General features: G+C 27.5%; 1 protein-coding gene across 3 annotated transcripts in view; it reads left to right on the top strand.

The window, feature by feature from the left end:
• The window catches only part of LOC107441829 (calcineurin-binding protein cabin-1), a 74,655-nt gene that overhangs the window by 44,918 nt on the left and 6,967 nt on the right, over positions 1 to 22,770 (top strand). For all 3 annotated transcript variants that reach the window (XM_071184738.2, XM_016055212.5, XM_071184741.2), the window contains 12 exons: positions 910 to 1,011; positions 1,976 to 2,115; positions 3,025 to 3,087; positions 3,199 to 3,310; positions 4,483 to 4,644; positions 6,231 to 6,434; positions 11,380 to 11,469; positions 12,110 to 12,264; positions 13,429 to 15,329; positions 17,888 to 18,138; positions 20,945 to 21,052; positions 21,982 to 22,145. In XM_071184738.2, the coding sequence (XP_071040839.1) occupies positions 910 to 1,011; positions 1,976 to 2,115; positions 3,025 to 3,087; positions 3,199 to 3,310; positions 4,483 to 4,644; positions 6,231 to 6,434; positions 11,380 to 11,469; positions 12,110 to 12,264; positions 13,429 to 15,329; positions 17,888 to 18,138; positions 20,945 to 21,052; positions 21,982 to 22,145 (3,452 nt within the window). The remainder of the gene's footprint in view (positions 1 to 909; positions 1,012 to 1,975; positions 2,116 to 3,024; positions 3,088 to 3,198; positions 3,311 to 4,482; positions 4,645 to 6,230; positions 6,435 to 11,379; positions 11,470 to 12,109; positions 12,265 to 13,428; positions 15,330 to 17,887; positions 18,139 to 20,944; positions 21,053 to 21,981; positions 22,146 to 22,770) is intronic.

Genomic DNA, 22,770 nt, shown 5'->3' with positions numbered 1-22,770 from the left:
GAGTTAATTAACTCATCATCAAAATTTTATTTATAATTGCTGTTATTTATGCTATAAAAGGCAAAATTCTTATCAAATAAAAAACAATTATCTAAACAGTTGCTGATTGTCATGTAATTTTTCTAACTAAAATAGCAATTTTTGTATGTTAAGGAGTTACTATATATTTCTACTTCTCTGTTATTGATATGTTTCAAAGGGGTCTAGTTAGATAAGACTATAATATGAACATAATGATTCGGTCCATTGTTAAAGTTTTTTTTTTTCAATATAATTTAAAAAGTTATATTGCTGATATATTTGCTATAAATCACATAACAGTATTTATTAAAAGAAATGAAATATTATTGTATATTCTCAGTAGTTTTAATTTGCTAAACCAGGTAGTTTTTCAAGTAATAATTGTCTCTTATGTGAACTGAGGAAAAATATAATTTTGAGCTTTATTTTTTCAATTGGTAATTTTTATTTTCACTAAATGTTAAGTAGCAATGTAATCATTTATGTAATAATAGATTAGTACACAATTGTATGTCAACACATTATTTATTACCTTAAACTGTCTGGAATTTATTATTAAAGGGTTGCGCTTGCGTAAAATTTACTATCGTGGAAATTCAGCTTTTTTGCCTTTTGGCCAATCTCATCCCGGTCTTCATTCTGACAGCAATATCAAAAGCACTATTCTTCATTCTGACAGCATAATAGTGCTTTTGATATTGCTTAAATGTTTATTAAAAGCATTAAAACTAATTGAGCTGAAAATTTAATTAGTTTCAAATTGCAAAATTATAATGCAATTTAATTTTTGTTTTTGTGTTAAAATATAAATAGTATGTGAAAGAAATATTTCTGTCAAAAAAATAATGATCTGATTATATAAATTAAATAAGTATAAATTTTTTTTAGATCTCTTTAACCTGGGAAAGAGCTGCAACTATATTTCAGTATTTCAAACCAAACATTCTCCCAGAATTTGATAGTTACAGAACTAGCACAATTTCAGCTGAAGTATGTATAACTTCATAAATGTTCTATTTACTGTACTTTCTAGCCTTGAAAGTTTTTAAACTTTTCATGGGATTAGATTTTCTTTGGTTAAATAATGGGTCCCCCAACCACCAGTACTGTAGTGAATTTTCCTCTTTTTGTTTAATTTATCTTTTATTTTGCAACAGATTTAGCATATAGCACTATTTCCTTTTGTTATGTTGAATACATAATAAGTCACTGAATAAAGCAAAACAATGTGAATAAAGGCACGAAAATAGATTGTTTCATAATAATTTCTACTTCCAAAATACCTTTCTTTTCTGAATAAAGTAAAACAATGTGGATAAATCTTCTGTTTTTTACCAAAAATTTGAAAGAATTAAAAGATTTTGAGATACTTGGTTAAAGCTAAACCATTCAATTTAAAGTTAAACTTATTCTAAAAAACCTTTATTTCTAGTGTCATTTTTCTTTCTTTCAAAGTTCCTTACTTTGTATTTTGAAATATTGTGTGTATATATAGGATATGTTCTAATTTATATTGGCAAAGTTCAACTCTCAATATAAAGTGATGATGACATTTGAAATAAAATGTTTTTCCTGTTTTAAGGGAAAAAATGTGTTATTTATCACTTACAAATGTCATTAAAAATGTAGTTGCAGATGTTGTCATTTGACGAAAGCAAGTGTTGAGTAAAAATATTTATGTTGAATGAAGACAAAAATGCTACTTTTTCAACCCTATTTTATTATTTAAATATATTTTTGTACATATCTAGATGATAAAAAAAAAACTTGCATAGTGGGTCATGAAAATAAACTGTTGAACCTCAGAAAAAGCAATACATTATAAATGTTCTGTGACTCCTATTGGATCTTCTCGCATCTATTTTGTCTACATTCAATTAAGAATGTCTTATAGTCTAATGCATATATTTTTCTCCAATTTATGTTTTTTTTTTTTTTAATTCGTTATGTTTAGTTGGAGAGTTTGTTGAAAAGGATTACTAGCCTAGTCCCACCCGATGAGGATCCAACTACATGTTTTGATACTTATACTGCTTACATTGAAGGTGCTACAGATCGATGTCCTGACCCACCTTTTGGTAACAAAACTATGAGGTAATACACTAATAGATAATAAGTAGTTATTGCTCGTTAAAAAATTATAATTACTTTTGTTTCACTGCCTGTTTTTTATAATTTTTTAATCTCTATTGAAATTCAGAAATTATGATAGCAGCAAATTATTGAATGGTTCATGAAAGAACCTAAAAAAATGTATAGTGTTAATTAGATTATTTTATTCATGAAGGGACATTCAGCTGTTTAAGCAGAATCATGAGTGCACGGAAAACTCTGTATCAAGTAATATAGTGAAAGAAAACCCATTGTAGTCTTGATCAAATTAAAGGAAGCTAGAACACACGTACGTAATTCCCGCCGTGGGAAAAGGGCAAAATTTTATTGTAATTTGTCTGCTCTTTTCCATTCAATACTACGGTGATGATGGAGAAAAACATAGAGCTGAAAGTCTGAAAAATCCAAGACCAAGGCTCAGGGATTAAACGTGTACATACATACATAATCAGACCCAAAGATCAAACTTACAATTTGCATTTCTGTCTCTTACTCAAAGTAATAAAAGCAGCAACTAATATTACCAATGCTGTATGCCTTTAAAAGATATTGTATAGTGTACATTATGTACTATTAAAAATGTTCGAATAATTTTTGCTGTTAAAGTTCATGATTTTGCAATGGATCTTTTAGAAAATATTTTAAAATTTTGGACTTTTATAGTTTTGCTTTATTTATTCTTTTATTATTTACTGAAATAAATTTGGAAAATTCAATGAGAAATAGTGGCGACTGAATGGAAATAATCTGGCATATTCGAAGTTTTAAAAATTTGTGAAAAAATTTAAATTGTAGATCTGAATTCTATTTCTTGATTAATATTTGTCTTAATTTCTGTTTATTAAATAATTGTAAGAATATTGTTTTAAATAATAAATATATTTTTTCCAGCCCCTTAGTGAAAGATTTATACTATTTACTTGGAGATTATTACTTCAAAAATAAAGAATTTAGGTAGGTATTTAGGTATTATTAAAATATAATATTAAAAAATTAAACAAAAATTCCAAGTTAGTCTAAAAATCCACTATTTTCTTAAATTGATATAATAATTTCAATTTTCAGTAAGGCTATCCGTCTATACTTGATGGATATTTGTATCAATCCTGATAGACAAGACTCATGGGCAGGCATGGCACTCTCTCGTAGCTCTCAGCTTGACCAAAAGCTAAATTCAGTATGTAAAATCCTGTATTTTTTTAATTTTATTTATTATAATTATTTTCACAGTTATTCTACTTGTCAGATATATGGATGGCTCTTTATGACAGCTAATAAAATAAAATTTTAATCCAAGGATTGATAAAGATTGAAATCAGGAACTAGCGATTTCAATTTTATAATGTGGGCTATTCTTATTAAGGGTTCATTCACTAATTGCTGGTGGTCAGTTCAATAATGGTCAGTTTTGCTATCTAAGTATTTCTTATTTTTATTAACTGTTATATTTATGTAGTAATTTAATCTTATTTAGTTAAAACTTTATGATGCTAACATTTCATTTTTCCAAAGTAATATAACCATTTTTCAATTATAAAAATCCTCATTTTTCTGACTACTTAATATATATACGAGTAACGTGATTTATCAATCCTCTTTTTAAAAGTTTAAGAGCCTTATTTTTTAAATAAGCATTGATCTAAACTGAAATTAGAGTATTTTTATGGTCCCTTCCGAAAATTCAAGTTCATAAAAAAAGGCCTCTTCATTATATATAAATTTAAAAAGAAAAAAAGCAATAATTTTACTAAGTTTCAATTTAAAAAATTGTGTGAAATTTTTGAAAATTCTGTGAGCAGCTAAAACAATCATTGTCTGGTAAATGCCCCTTGTAAAGGTTAGATCCACTGTTCGAAGTGAAAGAAGCTTGCCCCCCCCCCTCAACGTCAAATGAAGAGAGTTCCGTTAACATTTTATTGAATGACTGCTCATACTTGTTTTTAAATATGAATGATAATAAACATAAAATATAGTGACTATTAAAATTGAATGTTTTTCATGATTTTCAAAATACTTTTTTCTTTAAAAAAATATGGGTCTCAAAAATTAAAACTTGGATCAATTTTCAGTTATTATGTAATAATATTTGTATTATTATTATACAATATTAAATTCAATACTTTTTGTCCCCTGAAGCAGCATTTAAGTAAAACTGTTATTAGTTAGAACATTTGATAGATATAAAATAGTTTCCTTAATTGTTTTTCAAGTGTTTTTTTTTTTTCTAATTTAGTATTTTAACATATTTTTCCTTTTTTTTTTGTCTAATTTGATGTAGTTTGCTTTCTTTCCAAATCTAGTTTAAGTTACAAGTTACGTTAAAAATTATTTTATCTTTTATTTTCGTAGTATGAGTTGAGAAATGAATCTACAATTTATAGAAAGTCATCTGCTGCACTGAGATGTTTCGAACATGCACTTGAACTTGATCCAACTACAACATCACTGTGGATTGAACATGGTTCATTAGCCTATATTCTTCATTCACATGCTTCAAGGCAACTAAAACAGGTATTTAAATTGAGTTCCATCTTTATAATCAGTGTATGAATTATCCATATTAATCTTATTACCTGTGTTTTTCCTAGACGTTTATACAAAAGGATTTCACCCTGTTTGCTCTTTTTTAGAGATAATGTCATTTTCTCTGCCCGTTTTTAAAAATATTGTTCTCTTTTTGCCCCTCCCTTTCTCTTTCGAAAAAGTACTTCCTGTACTTTTTTTTCAAGAAAAACATTTCTCTAAATACTATTTAAATTTTACCTAGGTGATTACAAATTCTTACCCTACCATGCAGTCAGAAATGAAATAAAACTATATAACGAGACTATGAATGTACATTTTGAGATTGTGACCTGATTTGATTTAAAGACTGCTAATGGCCTTTAGTTTTTAGCATTTTCCCTAATATAACAGCCATGTAGTGATCGATAGAAACACCTTAACATTGTATAAAATGTAACATTTAAACATAAAAATCAAAGTATTTTCACATTTCAGTATTTTTATATTAATATAGATTTTTCTTTTTACATTAATTATTGTTATATGTCTTAATAATTTTTCTTGTTTTATTTTTAGATTATAAAAAATAAAATAAAAGCTAAAAATTCCCATTCATTTATTTTATTATTTTATTTATTTATTTATTTTTAAAATAACAGCCATATGGTTATCAATAAAAACACCTTTACAATAGTTCATAATATTTCATTTTCAAATGTAAAAAATTTAAATTTTAGGCGTAACCCATTTTTTGAAATTTTTGTTAAAAAAAATCATAAATGTTTGTTTTAAAATAAGATTAAAGATTTTTTATATTTATTAATTCTAATTGAATTGAACTTATTCTGAATGTATGGTTATTAATATTTTGTAATAAATGTGAGTTTTTTTGAAGTTTTCATTTTTGTATGTATATGAAACGCTATGTAAGTGCCATCCAAAACTGAAATTACTTTTTTCTTATTTCCGAGCACTTTTCTTTTTTTCTTTATATATATATATATATGTGTGTGTGCATATATATATATATATATATAGGGTGTCCAACACTTGTATCTGCATTAAGGAGGGATAAAAGAAGCACAAATCAAGTTGTAACATGCTGCCTCATAGAAGTTGTCATTAAAGGGCTGTTTCAGATGAGAGTAAGAAGCCTGCGTTAATGTTGGCTATTTTAAGCAGTTCTTGTGAGGGTTTTTTTTTAATTTCATTCTATTGAATAAAAGTCTTTCTTCAGTTTCTTTTAATTCCATCTCTGTCTTTCTTGTTTCCCATCATTTCGTGACAGCATGTTTCATGCTCTAGCGTATTACGTTTTGACCCAGGATTGTATGGTGATTCCATCTCCCCTTAACGTATGTACCCTGAGTCTTGGGACACATTGTATATATATCTGAGGAAATCTCTGTTGTTACAGTATGATCATGACATAAAAATATGTTTAAAATATTTATAAATAAATAATTTTAATACTTAAAATAAAGAATTTTAATAGATAAAATCAGTATTTTTAAGATTTAAAAGGCTTCTGTTTTTATGAAGGTATTTTTTCTCCGAATAACTTGTTTTAATTGCTTCTTTCTTTATTCAAGGATAACGTATGTGATGAATTAGGAGAATTGCTGAGGAAAAAGAAGACAGAAATGCTACAGTGTGCAAAGAAATGTTTTAAAGCTGCCAATTGTGTTGAGGATGGAGGTGAACCTGAAGAGGCATGGCTACATCATTACATGCTTGGTAAAATAGCTGAGAAAGAAGGTCTTGGTCCACCTGTTTATTTAGATCATTATCAAAAAGTAAATTCCAAAATACATTTTTCTCCTCTGATATCGCATAGCATTAATGCCTATGTGTTTATGCTGTAATAGCATTCAAATAATTCAAGAATGAGTCATTTGACAATTTAATTGAAATGTATGAGTATGCATCAAAAATTTTTCTGAAATTTATTCAGAGTGCTATATTATGTCTGCCATGCATGTATATTTTTATAAACCTTGTTAAAAATGACAAGAATTTTAAATATATAGTATGATATAGTCACTTGATTACCTGATATAGTCTATATCAGGGGTTTTCAACTTACAAGAGGCCAGGGGCCACTATTAAAAACACCAGTCAAGTGGTGGGCCGCAACTTTATCAAAATTTTATATATTACTCTTTTATGTTTGAAGGATCATTAAATATCACTGTCAGATTTTTATCAAGTTGTACAAAACAAAAGTATTGAGTTGAAAATTAAAATAAGAAGTAGATTTTTAGGAATATTTCATTGCATATTAAAACATTCTGGCTGCATTAACTATAATGTGCACCTATGTATTAAACAATTAATGTGCAACAGATATCTGATTGTTAAGATATAAAACTTTAAAAAAGGTTGGCATTAAGACTTAGCACACAGAAATGTTTAATGAGAAAATTGAGGTTTGTCTGCTGCACCCACCAGAGAATAGACATTTTAAATTCAAAGTTTACAGGTGTAAATAATTTTGTCCAAAATGAGTGATTTCAAAAAGTCTAATTGGAGAATTTTTTCGAGAAAATTTCTGATACCCACATGCTAAATTATATTCACAAAATACAAAAAAATGAAATAAAAAAGAGCAACATACATGATTATTTTTGTATTTGAATAAATATTCTCTTGGATGCAAAACCTGAGAAATAAATTTTTTTGCACCGTTGGTATGTTAAATTTCACAGAAACGGAGAAATTAGGGGTTTTTTTAAACGAGAAAAGTATTTTAAACTAATATAGAGTTTTTACGAAAATTGTCTGCAAAAAAATGACAACTAATATATGTTAGTACACGGGCCACAAAAAAGGCTTCACGGGCCGCTAGTTGGTAACCACTGGTCTATATCATGCTATCAATCATAAAAAATCACTGGTGAGGAATATAGAGCTGAAAACATTGCTAGAAGAAACAAAGAGGAATGAAAAATTGATTATTTGAAATACTTCCAAATTTCAACCAAACTGATTCTGTTGTTTTTTTCGTCCCGCTTTTCTCACTAGTTCAACTTATTTCAATAGCATGTAAGATTTTTCCTTGCATAAATATTCGCTAGTTAACCCTACTTTTATATTTTTTTAATGAAAAGTCTAGAAAAGATACAATTATTTTTGGTGCTGATTAAGACCACCTTGTATATACAAATATATATATTAGTGTATTGTGGGGTATCCTTGGTGGTATCCAAGTAAGACACATAATAACTAAAGTATAAATTTAATAAAACAACCAGACATAACATAACAATAACATGCTTTCAGCACGTAACAAGGTTAGCGATGAACATCTATTAGAAATGTGTTTATATACTCTTTGGTAAGGTAAGGCAGCGCCACTATTCAGGAACTACAGGCTGTCGTCGTGGACTCCCAGTGATGACAGAAGATGACGTCGGTTGACATCACAACATATACGTATAAAAAAAACTTTATTTATTGGTGGAATTAACAAGTCGGAACTCCCCTAATATAATTGAAACTTCATTAAAAAAAAGTTCCCTTAAAGTATAAAATTAATTTAAATATTTTTTTTGTCATGAATTATAAAAGCCATTTTCACTTTTTATTTGCTGTGAGATAATAATTAAGTTTATTCATATATTAATCTTAATATTAAACAATAACAAGCTGTTTCTACAAATATACTTTAATATGCTGAATCAAAGACACAAACTTGATGGACTTGAATTGAAATAAAAGGAATGGATTTATGAAATATTAAACTCAGTTTTTATAAATCTCAAAATAGAAGCTACTATTAATTTTCAATTTGTCCAACTGCGCACAATCTGGATTTTTTTTCCGTAGCTTAAGTCATAGATGTTTTAAAAACTGTAGTTATATCCACTTAAGAAGTTTTTAGATCCTTGCCACTTCAAACTTCATAAACTAAGTATATAATATTGTTTTTATGCAATTGCCTTTATGAAGTAAATGTACAATTTTTATTAAATATAGTTAAGAGTAAAAACCAACTCTTATAAAAACAATATAATATTAACTATATTAAAATAGTCTTATTTTATGTTCAACATTTATAATCAACATATCTTGCAATTAGTCATGCAAACTTGTAGTATAAAAGTTTGCATTTACATTATTGAAAATGAAAACTCAGTTTTGATACCTGTCCAGGCTAGGACTGGGCGATATTAGAAATTATATATCGTGATGCATCGTCAGTTTTGCATCGCGATATAGCGATGTATCGCAATATAGCATTTTTAAATTGACAAATGTACAAATCTTACTTAAAATATTTATTGAAATGTTTATTTAGAAATTTATAATACGCATAAAACAAAGTGTTAAAAACTTTTTTTAAAGCGTTTTTTGCAAATTATTATTTTCTTGTACTACTATTATGCATAAATAATTACATAATTATAAAGTTCGATCGTAATGTTCAATTTCTAAATGAAACGTTAAAAATTATTTGTATGTTTAAAACAAAGTGCTAAATAAATTTTAGAAAAAAAAAACGCTTTTAAAACACTATTTTTTATTATTATCATTCAGTTATTATAGTTCTATTATAGTTCATTTACGTCACACTAGAGCTACACAATGGGCTATTGGTGACGATCTGGGAAGCATCCCTGAGGATGATCCGAAGACATGCCATCACAATTTTGATCCTCTGCAGGTGGGGTGGCACCCCCGCTTCGGTAGCTCGATGACCTGCACACGAAGTCGAGCACTTTACGATAGAACAGTTTAACGAGGACCAATACCGCTCACCCTCGGTCCCTACGCAGACTGATCCAAGTGGTCAGTCACCCGCACACTGACCGCAGCCAGTGATGCTTGACTTCGGTGATCTGCAGGTAACCGTGTCTTAACGATCAGTCCACTGTGGGACCTTATCATTTCAGATAAATAATTAAATTAAGTTAAAGAATGACCGAATTATGAACAAGAAACAAAGTGAGATTTAATTTCTTAAAAATAAAAAAATTGTGATATTCGATACTATATTTAGCTAATTAACAAATAATATGAAAAGAATATTTTTTTAAAAAAATTATTATACTCTCTAATAAAACGAAGTGCTAAATGTCTTAAAAAAATGAATAAAATACGCAAACCTTTCAAATTTTTTTGTATAAACAAAGTTGATTGACTTATGTCCAAATCCAAATGACAAAAATAAATTTTGTTTTAACTTTATTTCTAAAAATAAAAACAACAAGATTTATAAATTTAAAATCAGTAATAAAAACTCATTAAATTATTAGAAGTTTCATCCGAAAAGTTTTTAATAAATTAAAAGAAAGTAAAAAAATAACCTAACAAATTCAATTCTTTATGGGCGCCTAAAATAGATTGCCGAGAATTTTCACATTTAAAAATAAGAAGTTTTTTTTTAAAAAAAACTTATCTAGTTAATGAAGAAACTCTTCTTTATATATTCTTTTTAATAATAGATTGCCTTCAGAACAAGGTAACATCGGCGATCACAAAGTTAGTCCCACTGAAAATAATCTACCAGAAAAGTCGCGACAAAGAAGAAAAAAGCTGAGAGGTGCGAAAAGGAACATGCGATATAACGATATGTGTTCTCAAAACTCTGATTCTGATTCTACAGCTCACCAATCAAGGCCATTTCAACATAACGAAACGAACATCGTCTTCCACAGCGCGAGTCGACATCGGAACGTAAGAGAAGAGTCTTATATCGCTATATCGTTATCTGATATCCTTGCGTGTCTTATATCGCTATATCGTTTTGAGCTCGTTGTCTTTACTCGACGGCTTAAATCAGATTTCTGATGCATCGCCTTGAATGAAAGTCGCTGTATCTTCTTGCCGATATATGCGTTAAATCGATATGTCTCGATACATCGATTTATAGTCCAGGCTATTTACTTCATTCCCGGGAAAGGGAGCAATTAATTTAATTTAACTAATAAAATTCAGATTGCTTAAGGACATTAAATAACGATCTAGGCTTTTGGCACAGGCTCACGTCAAGTACGATCAATTTGTGAAATAAGTCATTACCAATGTCATCAATTTGTGAAATAAATCACTTGTGAGAAAAGCAGGACTGAGAACATTCGAACCAGTTTTTTGAAAGTTGGAAGTGTTACTAATAACCAATTTTCCTCTCTACCTCGTCTAGCAATGTTTTCAATTCCACCTTCCTCACTAGTGATTTTCACTCAATAGCATGATGTAAGTGGCAGTAGCTTAGGAGTAATTGATCAATGAATGTTTTTATTTTGTAAATTAATAGTAACTATTAAAAATTATTACCATCAGTTATCCATTAAAAAAATAATAGGTCAGTAGATTTAATAAATGGATTAAAACAACATATTTTTAATTTCATCACACTTTTGAAAATATTATTTATATTTCATGTTAGAAACTTGGACCAATGCATTTTATGAATAATCTTTTCTCTATTCATGTAGCTGACTTCATAATTATCCTTTAAATTATCTTAAAACTCAGCAATATCTACCTTCTCTAATACTAAATAAATGCAATTCCATAAGTTTATACAGTATTTAATTGCATGGTGAAGTAACATCTGACACTTTTGCGAATTAAAAAAAATTGATTTCGTTCTACTAGTCTGTAGTTATTAAGATATTTTTTGAAAAGTAACTCAGTTGTTTCCTGTTTAAAAAATAATCTGTAAAAGTATTTATCTTTGATATAATTTTTTAAATTATGAAAAGTTTGTTTTAATTCAAATGTTTCTCATATTAGGCTTTGATGTATCTTCATGAAGATTTTGCTAGGTATCCTCAAAAGATCTTGTATCATAATCCTGCAGAGTTATCCATTGAGGTTCTTGAAGTATGCATAATTTTTTATATTAATTTGTTAAGTTTTTTTCTCTCTTTAAATAATTATGTGCCCTACTAAAGCAAGTAGCTCTTATGATTATTATTTTTTTATTTATTAGAAGTGATAAATTGAAAAAAAAAATTTAGAAGTGTTTATGAGAATGACGAAAATAGGACAGTTTTACAACCGCTAATAGTTGAAAAATTGTCCTAAGAAAACAATGAGAGGCAAAGTTTTATGATGGAAAAAATTTATAGGATGCTTAATTTAAATTAATAAGATCCAATGTGCAAAATTTAATAAAAAAAAATTTAATTTAAAAGCCCATCAGGTTACAGTCTACTCCTACTTTTGTGTTATATTTTGTACCTACAGATTAAAATTGTTTTTCTTATAAATTTTCACCTTTCTATTTAATAATTCACCTTGCAAAATTTCACCTTGCAAAACAGTATTTTATTTATTTATTAAAAAAAATGCTTTCCAAAATAGTTTTATTTAATTTTTTATTTTATGCATTTTTTATCTCTTGCAATTATGGAAAACATTTGCATAATTTCAATTTGTTTGTTTAAAATTTTAAGGCAAATTCATAAGAAATAAAATTTATTTTGATTTATTGAAACTTTTAATTCATTATTTGTTTTAGGTGTACTATAGACTTCATGCAAGCTGCTTAAAATTCCTCTGGAAACATGAGGTTATTGGCACAGATCTAGAGACACTCAAAACCATTAAGAGGTGCCTCATAGCTGTGAAAGAAAGTCCATTTGCTAAATATCAAGAAAAGTGCAAAAAAGAAATGTATGTAAAAACTCAGTGCAATTTTATTATAAAGAATATCAGACAAATATTTAGTTTGATACAAAAAAATATTAATAATTGATGAATCCAAAATAATTGGCGACATAATTTTTATTATTTATTGACCCTACTAGTTAAATGAATCTAATGCATAGAAAGCATATAAAAATTATAACCCTTCCGTACATTCTCATGAAACAGATAAACCACACTAACCAGAATCGAATTTTCAATGTGGTTATTTAAAATAGGAACACCTACTTTCACATATTGTGTGTTAGGTGGTGGTCATAGAGATTCTTAATTTCTGCCAAGCATGAACCAACCCTTGTGTTGCTCTCTATTTGTTTTCTACCTTCAATTTGTGTGGTGAGAATTGTTTCTTTGGTAAGTAATATTACTTCTTGTGAAATTATAGTGTATGCCATTTTAAATTAGAAATTTGTAAAATTATTGAAGGACTAATCAGGGAAAACTAAATTTTTTTCTCAAAACTTAGAAAAACTCTCTTAGAAATTTAGAAAATGGGGGAATAAATTAGGGGTAGGAGTAGCCATTAAGATTCAAGTTAATGCTTTTAACATTAATTTCAACTATTTATTGTAAACACTTGTATTTTATATCTGAGATTCAATTGGTGTCCTTTTGCTTCTTACAAAATCTATTTTCGTCATAATAAACATAATAAAAATCTTGTTTTTTTTTTTTTTAAATGAAAAACTATCATGTTAAGATCGGATATGGAATTTTGGTGAAACTTTCCTCGAAAACTTGGAATTATTTCTTTTACTAAGTAGGATACCTTGATAAAGTTGGACTGATATGTCTCCACCATAACAGAATAACTGAGTACTGTTTTCAAAAACAAAGCTTAGTAGGTTGTTTTCTTTTTTATATTCTGTTTTTTTTCTTCCAATTTTTAGATAATATTTCAATCTTTATTCTGAGCTAAAAGATTATAAATATTATTTTTCATTTTTATATTAATTTTATGAAATATTTTACCTTTTCTTTAACCAAAAGTTTCAAAATATTTCAAATTAATAATTAGCAACTTTTTCTTGTTTTTTTTTGAAAACATGTATTATTCATTTTTTAAGACAATATTGTACTCTTTAATCGCAAGAGTCTAAATATTGAAAGTTATTCCTTATTTAATTTCAGATCATATTCTACCCCTTCCTCTGAATCAGAAGAGTATATCGTTACTGCAGTTACTTCTGAACCTAAAAGTAATGCTGACCATACATATTTTGGAGATGCTAACAAAGTACCCAAGAAAATTTCTGAAAGCTCAGATAGACGTCAAAGCCGCCCTTCAACAGACTCTTCCCCTGAAGCTCATGAGTCAGCATCTATAAAAGAAGTGATGGATTCTTTGGTTGGAGTTGTTTCAGAGCGCTTTGTTGATGAAGAAATTGAGCAAGCCGAAAACAAAAATAGCAGTTCTGGTGAAACGCAAAACTTATTATTGAAATTTAAAAGTATTACTGTTGTTGAATCATTTGCTGAAGAATGTGTTTACACTTCTAATCAACCTCCCGAAACAATGATTACACCAGAAGATGATGCTGAAAAAAAGTTGAAACGAAAAATGGCTGAAGAGCAAGAAAGAATAAATCAAGAAAATGAAGAGCTTGCCAAAATGCAAGCTTTAGCGATGGAGTTGGAAACTGAAGCTGCTGCATCAAAGCTTGTTGAAGAGATGAATCTTCAGAATGAGGAAATGGACCATTATGACTATTCTGATTATGGTATGTATGACCAAAAGCAAGAAGATCATGATTCAGCCTATTATGAGTCGGTGGTTTATGAAGAGGATACTAAGATGCAAGAAAATGATGATGAAAGAGCTGTCCGTTCATCTCTAGAAGAAAATGAGCGTGCTGTGCAGTCATTGTTAGAAGAGAATAATAAAATGGATGAAGAAACAGAAATGGCAGTTCAATCTTTGCAGAGTGAAGATGAGAGAGCAGTTCAGTCATTGCTGAGTGAAGATGAGAGAGCAGTTCAGTCATTGATGGAGGAAAATGAGAAAGCTATCCACTCAATGCTCAATGAGAGCAACAATGCTGTTCAAGAAATTCTTCCTGAAAATGAAATTGGACAATCTGTCATCACTGAAGATGAGAAAGCTGTCATGTCTATCATTGGTAAAAAAGAAGACAATAATTTATTATTTGTAAATGAAACTGAAAAGGAAAGTGAATTGGCATTTGAAGATGATAAGATGGATGTAAATCTTACTATAGATTTTGAAGAAACTCTACCATCTACTGTTGAAGATAAAGATGAGCTTCTAAGTTCAGAAAAAGAGAACATCAATAAAAATAAATCCGATGAAGATAAGGATTTAGAAAACAAAACTTTGATACAAAATCCTCCTACAGAAATTGGTCAACTAAGTGATACTCAAAATGAAGAACCACACCAGTTTTTTTCTAATGATGGAAACAAAGATTCTCTTCATCCAACTCTACATGATAAAATGTCATCACCATCAGATGAAAATAAAGAAGCTATTTCACTTCTTGAAACTGAGAAAGATGTTGAAATTGTATCAGTTTTGGAATTTTTACTAAAAACTGTAGATGACTCTGAAGCTGATGATAAAGCATCATTAAAACCTGAAATAATGGATGTTGAACCTTTAGTTGAATCTACTGGGAAAATAAGCAAAACTTCTGAGACTGAAGTATATAACGATGAGTTACTAGTTAAAGAATCATGTCAAAGTAATGAAAGCACTAACGACATTGTTGAACATGAATTGAAAGACGGTATTTCAAGCAAAGAGGATGATCCATCTTTAAATAATCCTGAGCCCATGGAATCATCTCCTATGAAAATTGAATCTAATTTGATTTCTGACCCGAAAGAAAAATCTGTTACAAGTGAGACTGATGTTAATGCTGCCAAACAAAATTCTAATCACTCAAAAGAAATCGATGCATCGAAAGAGAATGTAAAATTGGAAGCAGAAGTTACTGTAGAAAATCTAAACTTGGACAAACTATCTGAAGATAATATTCCAGAAACAGCTTGTGATAAAGATAAAACAAAAGGTAAAACTTTAATTTTTAATTAATGGTTGGAAAGCAAAATAATTTATCTTTTCAAATCAGATTAATATGAAGGTAGCAGAGGAAAGAACGAATTGCTATACATGTGATTAAGTTTTACGATATGAAATTTTAGAATTTAGATTCAGAAATAAATAAAAACTATCCTTATATAAGGTGTGCAAAATAAGTTCTCAAGAATAAAAAATAAATAAAAAATAAAAAAGTAAATAAAAAATAAATGATTCAACTTAAAGAAAGATGTTGAGTGGAAGTTTTTTTTTCTTTCATGATACCGAAATGAATTTTTTTCTTGAATTTTCATCAACTGAAACCTTTTATGATTTTTCCTAAAAAATGTTTCTTCCACCGAATCCTAGTATTCTTAAGATTTAGGACACTTTTTTACTCAGTAATGAATTTAGAAATCTGTAATTATGTTTATATTCAATCAAGAATCCATTATTAATTTAATGTTTTAGTTATTTTCATGAAATAAAAGTGAAATGCATTGAAGAAAAAATTATTTCTAATATGTTGAATAAATAAGGAAAAGGATTTGTAAAAAATTGCATTAATATTTCCTGTTGTTAATGTTGATTAAAATTTGAAACTAAATAACCAAATTTAATAGTAAAGAAATATGCTTCCTTGATAATTATTCTCATCATTTATCACAGTTCTTTTTTCATTTTTGTCTCAGCAAAAACCATAACTCAGCTTATTATTAATAGCTTATGCATGTTCCAGAAACATTCAGAATTAGGTTAGATGCTACTTTAAACCTGGGGATTTAACACCTTGCCATACTTTTAATTTGTGGATCATACTCAGGAAAAAAATTTTTTTTTTCAACTGCATATGATTGCCTTATGTAACTGAGCGTCAGTTGTATGGGAATGTATGAATCTGGAATGTTACATCTATTTTTTGGTGTATTACTGAATGAATAACAAATAAATGTATTAGTTTTGTACGGCAGCTACAGCCATCATTTGCTTACATATCATCAAAAATTTAGCGACTGTAGCGGCCGTCATTTGCAATAATGTGTTAGCTATCTGACATGAAACCTAATTTTCAGGATAGTATTGATAATAAAAGGAATTTTTTTCAGTCTTCACTTTAAATATTTTCAAAATTTTTAAAGTGAAGAATGAAAAACTGAGTCATCTTTCTTTAGTTAATTCATTCAGTATTGCCAATGAACTTCACTTCTTCTGGGTTCTATAAAAAGTTCAGTTTCAATACCATTGCCAAAAATAGTTTGGGAACCTCTGCTCTAAACTGTACTTGCTGCCATAAAAAGAAAATTATAATAAAATTTAAAGAAAGAAATTCATTAATATTGAACTGGGAACTTTTTTTTTTGATATCGAAATAGTTTTTTATTCCTGTTTTCAATTAAAATTTCTTTTTTTATTCTCCTTAAATTTAATGTACACGGGGAAACATTGCCTCCGGCATTAAAAATTTAAATCATTAGTTTAATTTCATAAATAATTGGTTCTTCTAGCTCTTTTGATACAATGACTTTTTATCAATTTTTTATTAAATTATCTATACAGTAGAACCCCAATTATGTGACATCCCTCCTTACTTTATTTCAGTCCCCTTTCTTTCTAAACAAATACTGCCATTCAAAAGGTGCAAAGAGTGGAGAAAATATTAAATATGCATTTATCTATTTCTCTTTAATTTTTTAAGATAAACTGACGTTAACTGTTTACTTTTCCTTGTAAAATCTTTTGAAACCTATAACGTACTCGCTATCTTCCAATTAAAGTAAGAGAAATAAAAATAACATTATTCTAGAGTATAAACAAATTTTTTTCTGACAAAATAGTACCAATACAATTCTGCAGTCAGCATTTTTTGAAAGGTATATGACTTATGCTTGTATTTATGATTTTGCATAATTTAAATGAATGGAATTTTTCAGCGTCATCCAAATAATAAAAGTAATTTTTTAAAAAAATAATAATAATAGACACACGCAAATGTTGAGTATTAGATGACCTCTCCGAAATTATAAAACCACATAATTTTATTACATTATTTTTTTGTTAAAAAATCCACATAAGTTTTAAAAATTATCAAGCACTATTTGTCTTGATCTATTAAAATGGAGCATTTATTTTTCACTTTTTATGAAAGATATAGTCTGACAGAATAATTCTCTATCCTCGAGAATTTGTTAAGAATAAAACAAAACAGAGAAAATGAAAAACAAAAATTTAACCTGATGAAAAACAAAGTCTCTTCCTAGTTTACAATTTCTAGCTGCACTTGATTCTAGAATTGCAAAATGTGTGCCTTGTAAACATCATGATTATGCAAATTAATTGAAAATAAGAAACTTTATGAATTGAAATGAATATATCATAATATTTAAATGGTTATAAACTTTAATTCATAAAGCGCATGAACTAATGATGTACCGCATTATCTTTGAATTTTTAACAAACACCTGGTTCTTTTGGTGTCGGATGCTTGGGATTCTACTTCAAATAGTAGAAGAAGCTTTTATGTAATACTGTTTTCCTTTTTTCATTATCTAGGGCCAAAAAAAACAGAATCTAGTTCCATTTCAACTGGTTCAGGTAAAAGTAAATCGAAAAAGAAACCTATAATCATGACCTTACCTAAAATCCCACCTTCTCCTGAAGAACTCTTGCAAAGTCAATCTGAAATTGCTAAGTTAATTCCAGCATGTTTAGATTCATTGAGGGAAGTTCTACAGAGGTTCATTCAACATTACAAAGCACTGTACCGAATGGCTCATTATTTTTGTCATTCAAAACGAAATAAGGTAAGTTATTAAAATAAATTTTTTTGTAAAGTGTAATTCATGAGCCTTAATGCCTAAAATTATGTACCCAAATTTTTTTGTGGATAGGAAAATATATCTAACTACTTGAATATATGTGAAGCCTTAAATAAATTGTTGTCCTTTCCCCCTACTATGACAAATTTTACAAACGGTTGGTTCCTATATTTTTAATTTTATACCAGGCTGGTTAGTCTTGAGTTGGATAATTTTAAATCTTCTGTACTTTAAAAAAAATATGCTTTGTATTTTCAAAATTGATCTATCAAAAAAACAAAAAAAAATCCTACATAATTTTGCTACAGTCAATAAAAAAATTTTAATTTTCATCCTAATTTAAAAATTGCAGGTGCCACTGGTTCAAAATATAGGTTCTAAAAATGGGAAATATTACTAATAATCATAATATCAACACGTTCATCTAGAATAAACATGCCTGATAAATATGGGAAATAGTACTAATAAATATTAAACAAACATGCCCTACCTCTCATATGGCATTCAACAATATTCTGAGAAAATTTTTTGTCACCTTTTTTTGTGTACCAGTATCTTAATAGTTGCAACAATTTCTCCTATTTTCAAAACTATATGCGTGTTTGCATTTGCTTAAAATATAAGTTTCATGATTTGAAGTATATGTGAATTTATTGGTTACTTGGGTTCTGTCATCATTTCTTAATTTCTGCTGTCGAAAATTGTAATATGTTTTGCAATAGTATGCAAAAAATATGTGTGTTTACACGAAAGATATTACTATTACAATATTTAACACTGAATGTTTGATGAAAAATTTAATTTATGATTAACCCTTTATAAAGGATATTACCACCAATTTCATTAATTTACAAACAATAAGAAACTATTTTCTGCTTCAGAAATAAGAGTGAAGAATTTGCTTTGTTTACATAAAAGGTGGTAACAGTTAAAATTGGCATGATGTTAAGAAGAGACACTAGGGAGCTATTTTCTCTTGTGGGCTATGTTTTCATTCATTTACTTATTTCTTATAGAGTTTATTTGTATATCATTTATAAATTTAGAATTTTGGTTAATTATAAGCACAAATATGGTAGTTATACTAAATTCTTTACTGTAGGTAAAATTTTGAAAATCCCACTTATCTTCCCACAAAAAAATATCAATATAATTTTTGGTTATAAGCAGGGTTGGCAGGTTTTTGACATGTGACAGTTTTTGACGGTTTAAACCGTCACGTAAAAAACCTCACTGTCAAAAATGTCGAAAACCTATATTCATATGTGAAATTTAATTAATACATAAAATTTATATATTTTTTATAAAGGATAGTGTTTCTAAAAATGTTCTAGAAAAAATAAATTTAAAATTTTGAAGAAACACTTATATTTTAAATAGTAACCAAAATCTTGTTCTTTTGAAAGCTCACATCTTTTGTAACATTATGTATTCATTTTCATGTGTTATTGAAAATCTGCAGTGATATTATTAAGAAATTTATTTATAACCAAATTTAGTGTATAGTATAGATTATACTAAAAATTAGACATTTTTAAAGATAAACATTAGCAGTTTTGTACATTAGACATCTTTTAAAGAAAAATCTTTTTAATATTCTTTTAAATCTTCTTAATAATCATTTTAACATAAGACAATACAAATTTAAGTGCTTTCTGTTAAATACACAGAGTAGTTAGTTTCGATTTACAGTATATTCAGCCTATTCAGTTACTATGCTAAAAGTTTAGTTTATCCAAATACTTGTGAATTTCATTTTGCTGAATACTATATAGTTTTGCTGAATATCTAAATATTCAGCTGTTGAATAATTACTTCTTGCTTTCAAGATATGCATTATTTGTATTCTTAATACAAGTGGAGAAAAAAAAATTAAGAGATAAAAATTGTTTTAAAATGATAAGTGTAATGATTATAAATAAATATAATAAGCAATATGAATTATATTTATCATTATTCACAAATATAACTACTTCTAAATTCAAATTAACATACTGGATAATAAAGATATTCGGTATAACATTAAAATTTTTTTTTATACACTTGTATCAAATTTGTATTTATGGAACATAACTTGTAAGTTCCTTATAAATATTAGTTATATGTTCCTTTTATGTTAAAAGGCATAGTAATAAACTTTTAATTTTCTTAAGTATCAAAAAAAATTTTTTTTTTTCAAAATATAAATATTTAAACAATTTTTGTGCAAAATTTTTCTGCACATGCATTTGAATATAAATTTCTGAGATTTTAAATCTGTTATTTTACCTTAATTTTAATTAAAAAATATTTTAAAACCTGTTGATTACCTATAGTATAATTAAATTTCAATATAATGCATGGCAACTGTTGGTAGTTTTGAAGTTTATATATTTTCTTGGCAAACTTCAGTTTTTGACGGTTTAAACCAGTATTATACCCTTGTCATGTCAAAAACCACTTTTTGACGTCAAAAACCCAACCCTGGTTATAAGGTAATTGAATTTCATTTTATAAATCAATCTCAGTCCCGTAAATAATTTAATGTAATATTACTAGGAAAAAAAAGGCCTTGCAAAGGTTTAAGAACGAAATTGCAAATCTTAGTAAATAATTTGATCATTAAGAATTATATACTTTGAAAACCCACAATTTTCATATTTATTTCTTATTCAAGCTAAATCATAAGAAAATTAGTTATATAAGTTCGAAATCACAAGAGAAGATTTATTTTTCGTGAAGTGTACTAAAACTGTAACTTGAAATGTACTAATAAACATGAAACTGTACTTAACATTGCATTTTATTTTAGAATCTTCAATGGGCTCGTGAAATTCTTCTTGCTGCTACGCCTCCAAGTAAAAAATATCCCTCTATGCCTGGGTTGTTTGCTGATAGGAAAAACACCAATTTGTTTAATGTAAGTTATTATTACATTTATTATTCTCAATTTGTTATTACTATATTTCAACATTTTCTTTTACTTAGATTCGAAATTTTTTTTTTTTTTTTTTTTTTTGTTTCCTCTACAATCTAACCCTTTTTTTGCATCATTTCTCTCTCTTTTTTTATTTTTTCTTTTGCCGCAAAAAAGTTATTATTTTAGAGGGAAAATATTTAATGATAAAAGAAATATGCAAATTTTTTCTTTCTTTTAAAAGTTCATAGTTATCTGGTGATATGAAATTAAACAAATATGCAGTCAATGTTAAATGAATCTAATTCAAGTAAAACATGTCAACATATATTCAGTTTGTACTATTGTGATATATGATAATGATTGCTAAAAACTTATGTGTGTATGATTCAACTCAAAAAAGTGACTCTCTTTTTTTTTAATTTCTTTTCATTCCAATCTTAATTTTTTTTCTTTTTGAATTTCTGCTCCTGACACTTTCATTTTTTGGCATGATATGTGAAAAAACTTCAGCCATCTTTTTTACCTTTACACCATTAATTCTGTGCTACTTCTTTGAAAGCTAAAATTTTTAAATTATTCTTTTAATTTCAAAACTCGAATAACTTTAAAAGGGAAATATTATGTAAAGAATTCAAAATGTTGATGGCAATAAATATTTTTTTTGTTTGTTTGACAATGTGTCATATTTTTGATAAATGTGATCTTGTGTCTATTCTTTTAGTTTGTTTATTTTATTTTTTTATTGATTTATTTATTTCTTTGACTGATAAAATTATAACCTTTTTTACCCTGCCTATAAATTTTGCATCAAGAATCAGCAAATAAGTTCTAAACACTCCTACTCTTGTAAATTATTATTTTGTTTTCCAAATAACAATGTCACTCACATTAAAAAAAACTTTAAATTAAATGAAATCAATTTCTAATAGGGGATTTGGAGAGCTCCAAGCAATGAAATTGATCGTCCTGGTAGTTTTGGAGCTCATATGTATAGATCTGTACATTTATTAATTGAAGTTTTGAATCAACAAAAAGACTATAACATGCTTGTATATCTTTCACAACAGTTGTATAGAACACCTGATCTTGGAAAGTAAGTGCCGCCTAATATTTTTCCATTTTATTGTTATTTAAAAATATTGAAGAGTCTCATTGATGCATTTTTTCTGAAATACTATTTCTAATGATACTATATTGTTTAAATATACAGCTGTGAGGTTGAGTTTAAAAATAAATGTTTTGTACCAAATTAATCTTATTCACATTTTTTCTACTGAATTAGAAGTCTTACAAAAATTGTATGTGTTAACGTTATATGTAAATCTTGAAACCTTTATTCGTAATTTCCAAAGTAATTTTTTCCTTATTTAGAAATTAGTTATTCTAAGCAGTTATTAAATATTCTTACAAAATGTAATAAATCATATGAAATTTAGAGATGTATCCATCCAGAATTCGATTCCGTAAAGAATTTAAATTCTGATTGATACTTCTAAAAAAGACTGCCAGTATTATTTCTATTTTCTTTCTTCTCTCTTTTTTTTCTGGTTCACAGCATGTTAATAAAAGCTAGTTTTCTATTTGAAAATGGATGTAAAGTTTATATAATTATATTTTTTATATAAAAGTGGGATCTATTTATTTTGTTAAAAATAATTTTTATTCACTTGCTTTGGCTAAAGAAAGTGGAAACTCTAAAACACCCTTAGCAACAGCTG

This window comes from Parasteatoda tepidariorum, chromosome 3, assembly GCF_982258835.1.
Source record: "Parasteatoda tepidariorum strain Cologne lab strain chromosome 3, Ptep-v5.0, whole genome shotgun sequence".
NCBI lineage: Eukaryota > Metazoa > Arthropoda > Arachnida > Araneae > Theridiidae > Parasteatoda > Parasteatoda tepidariorum.
This window is presented reverse-complemented; position numbering and strand designations above follow the sequence as displayed.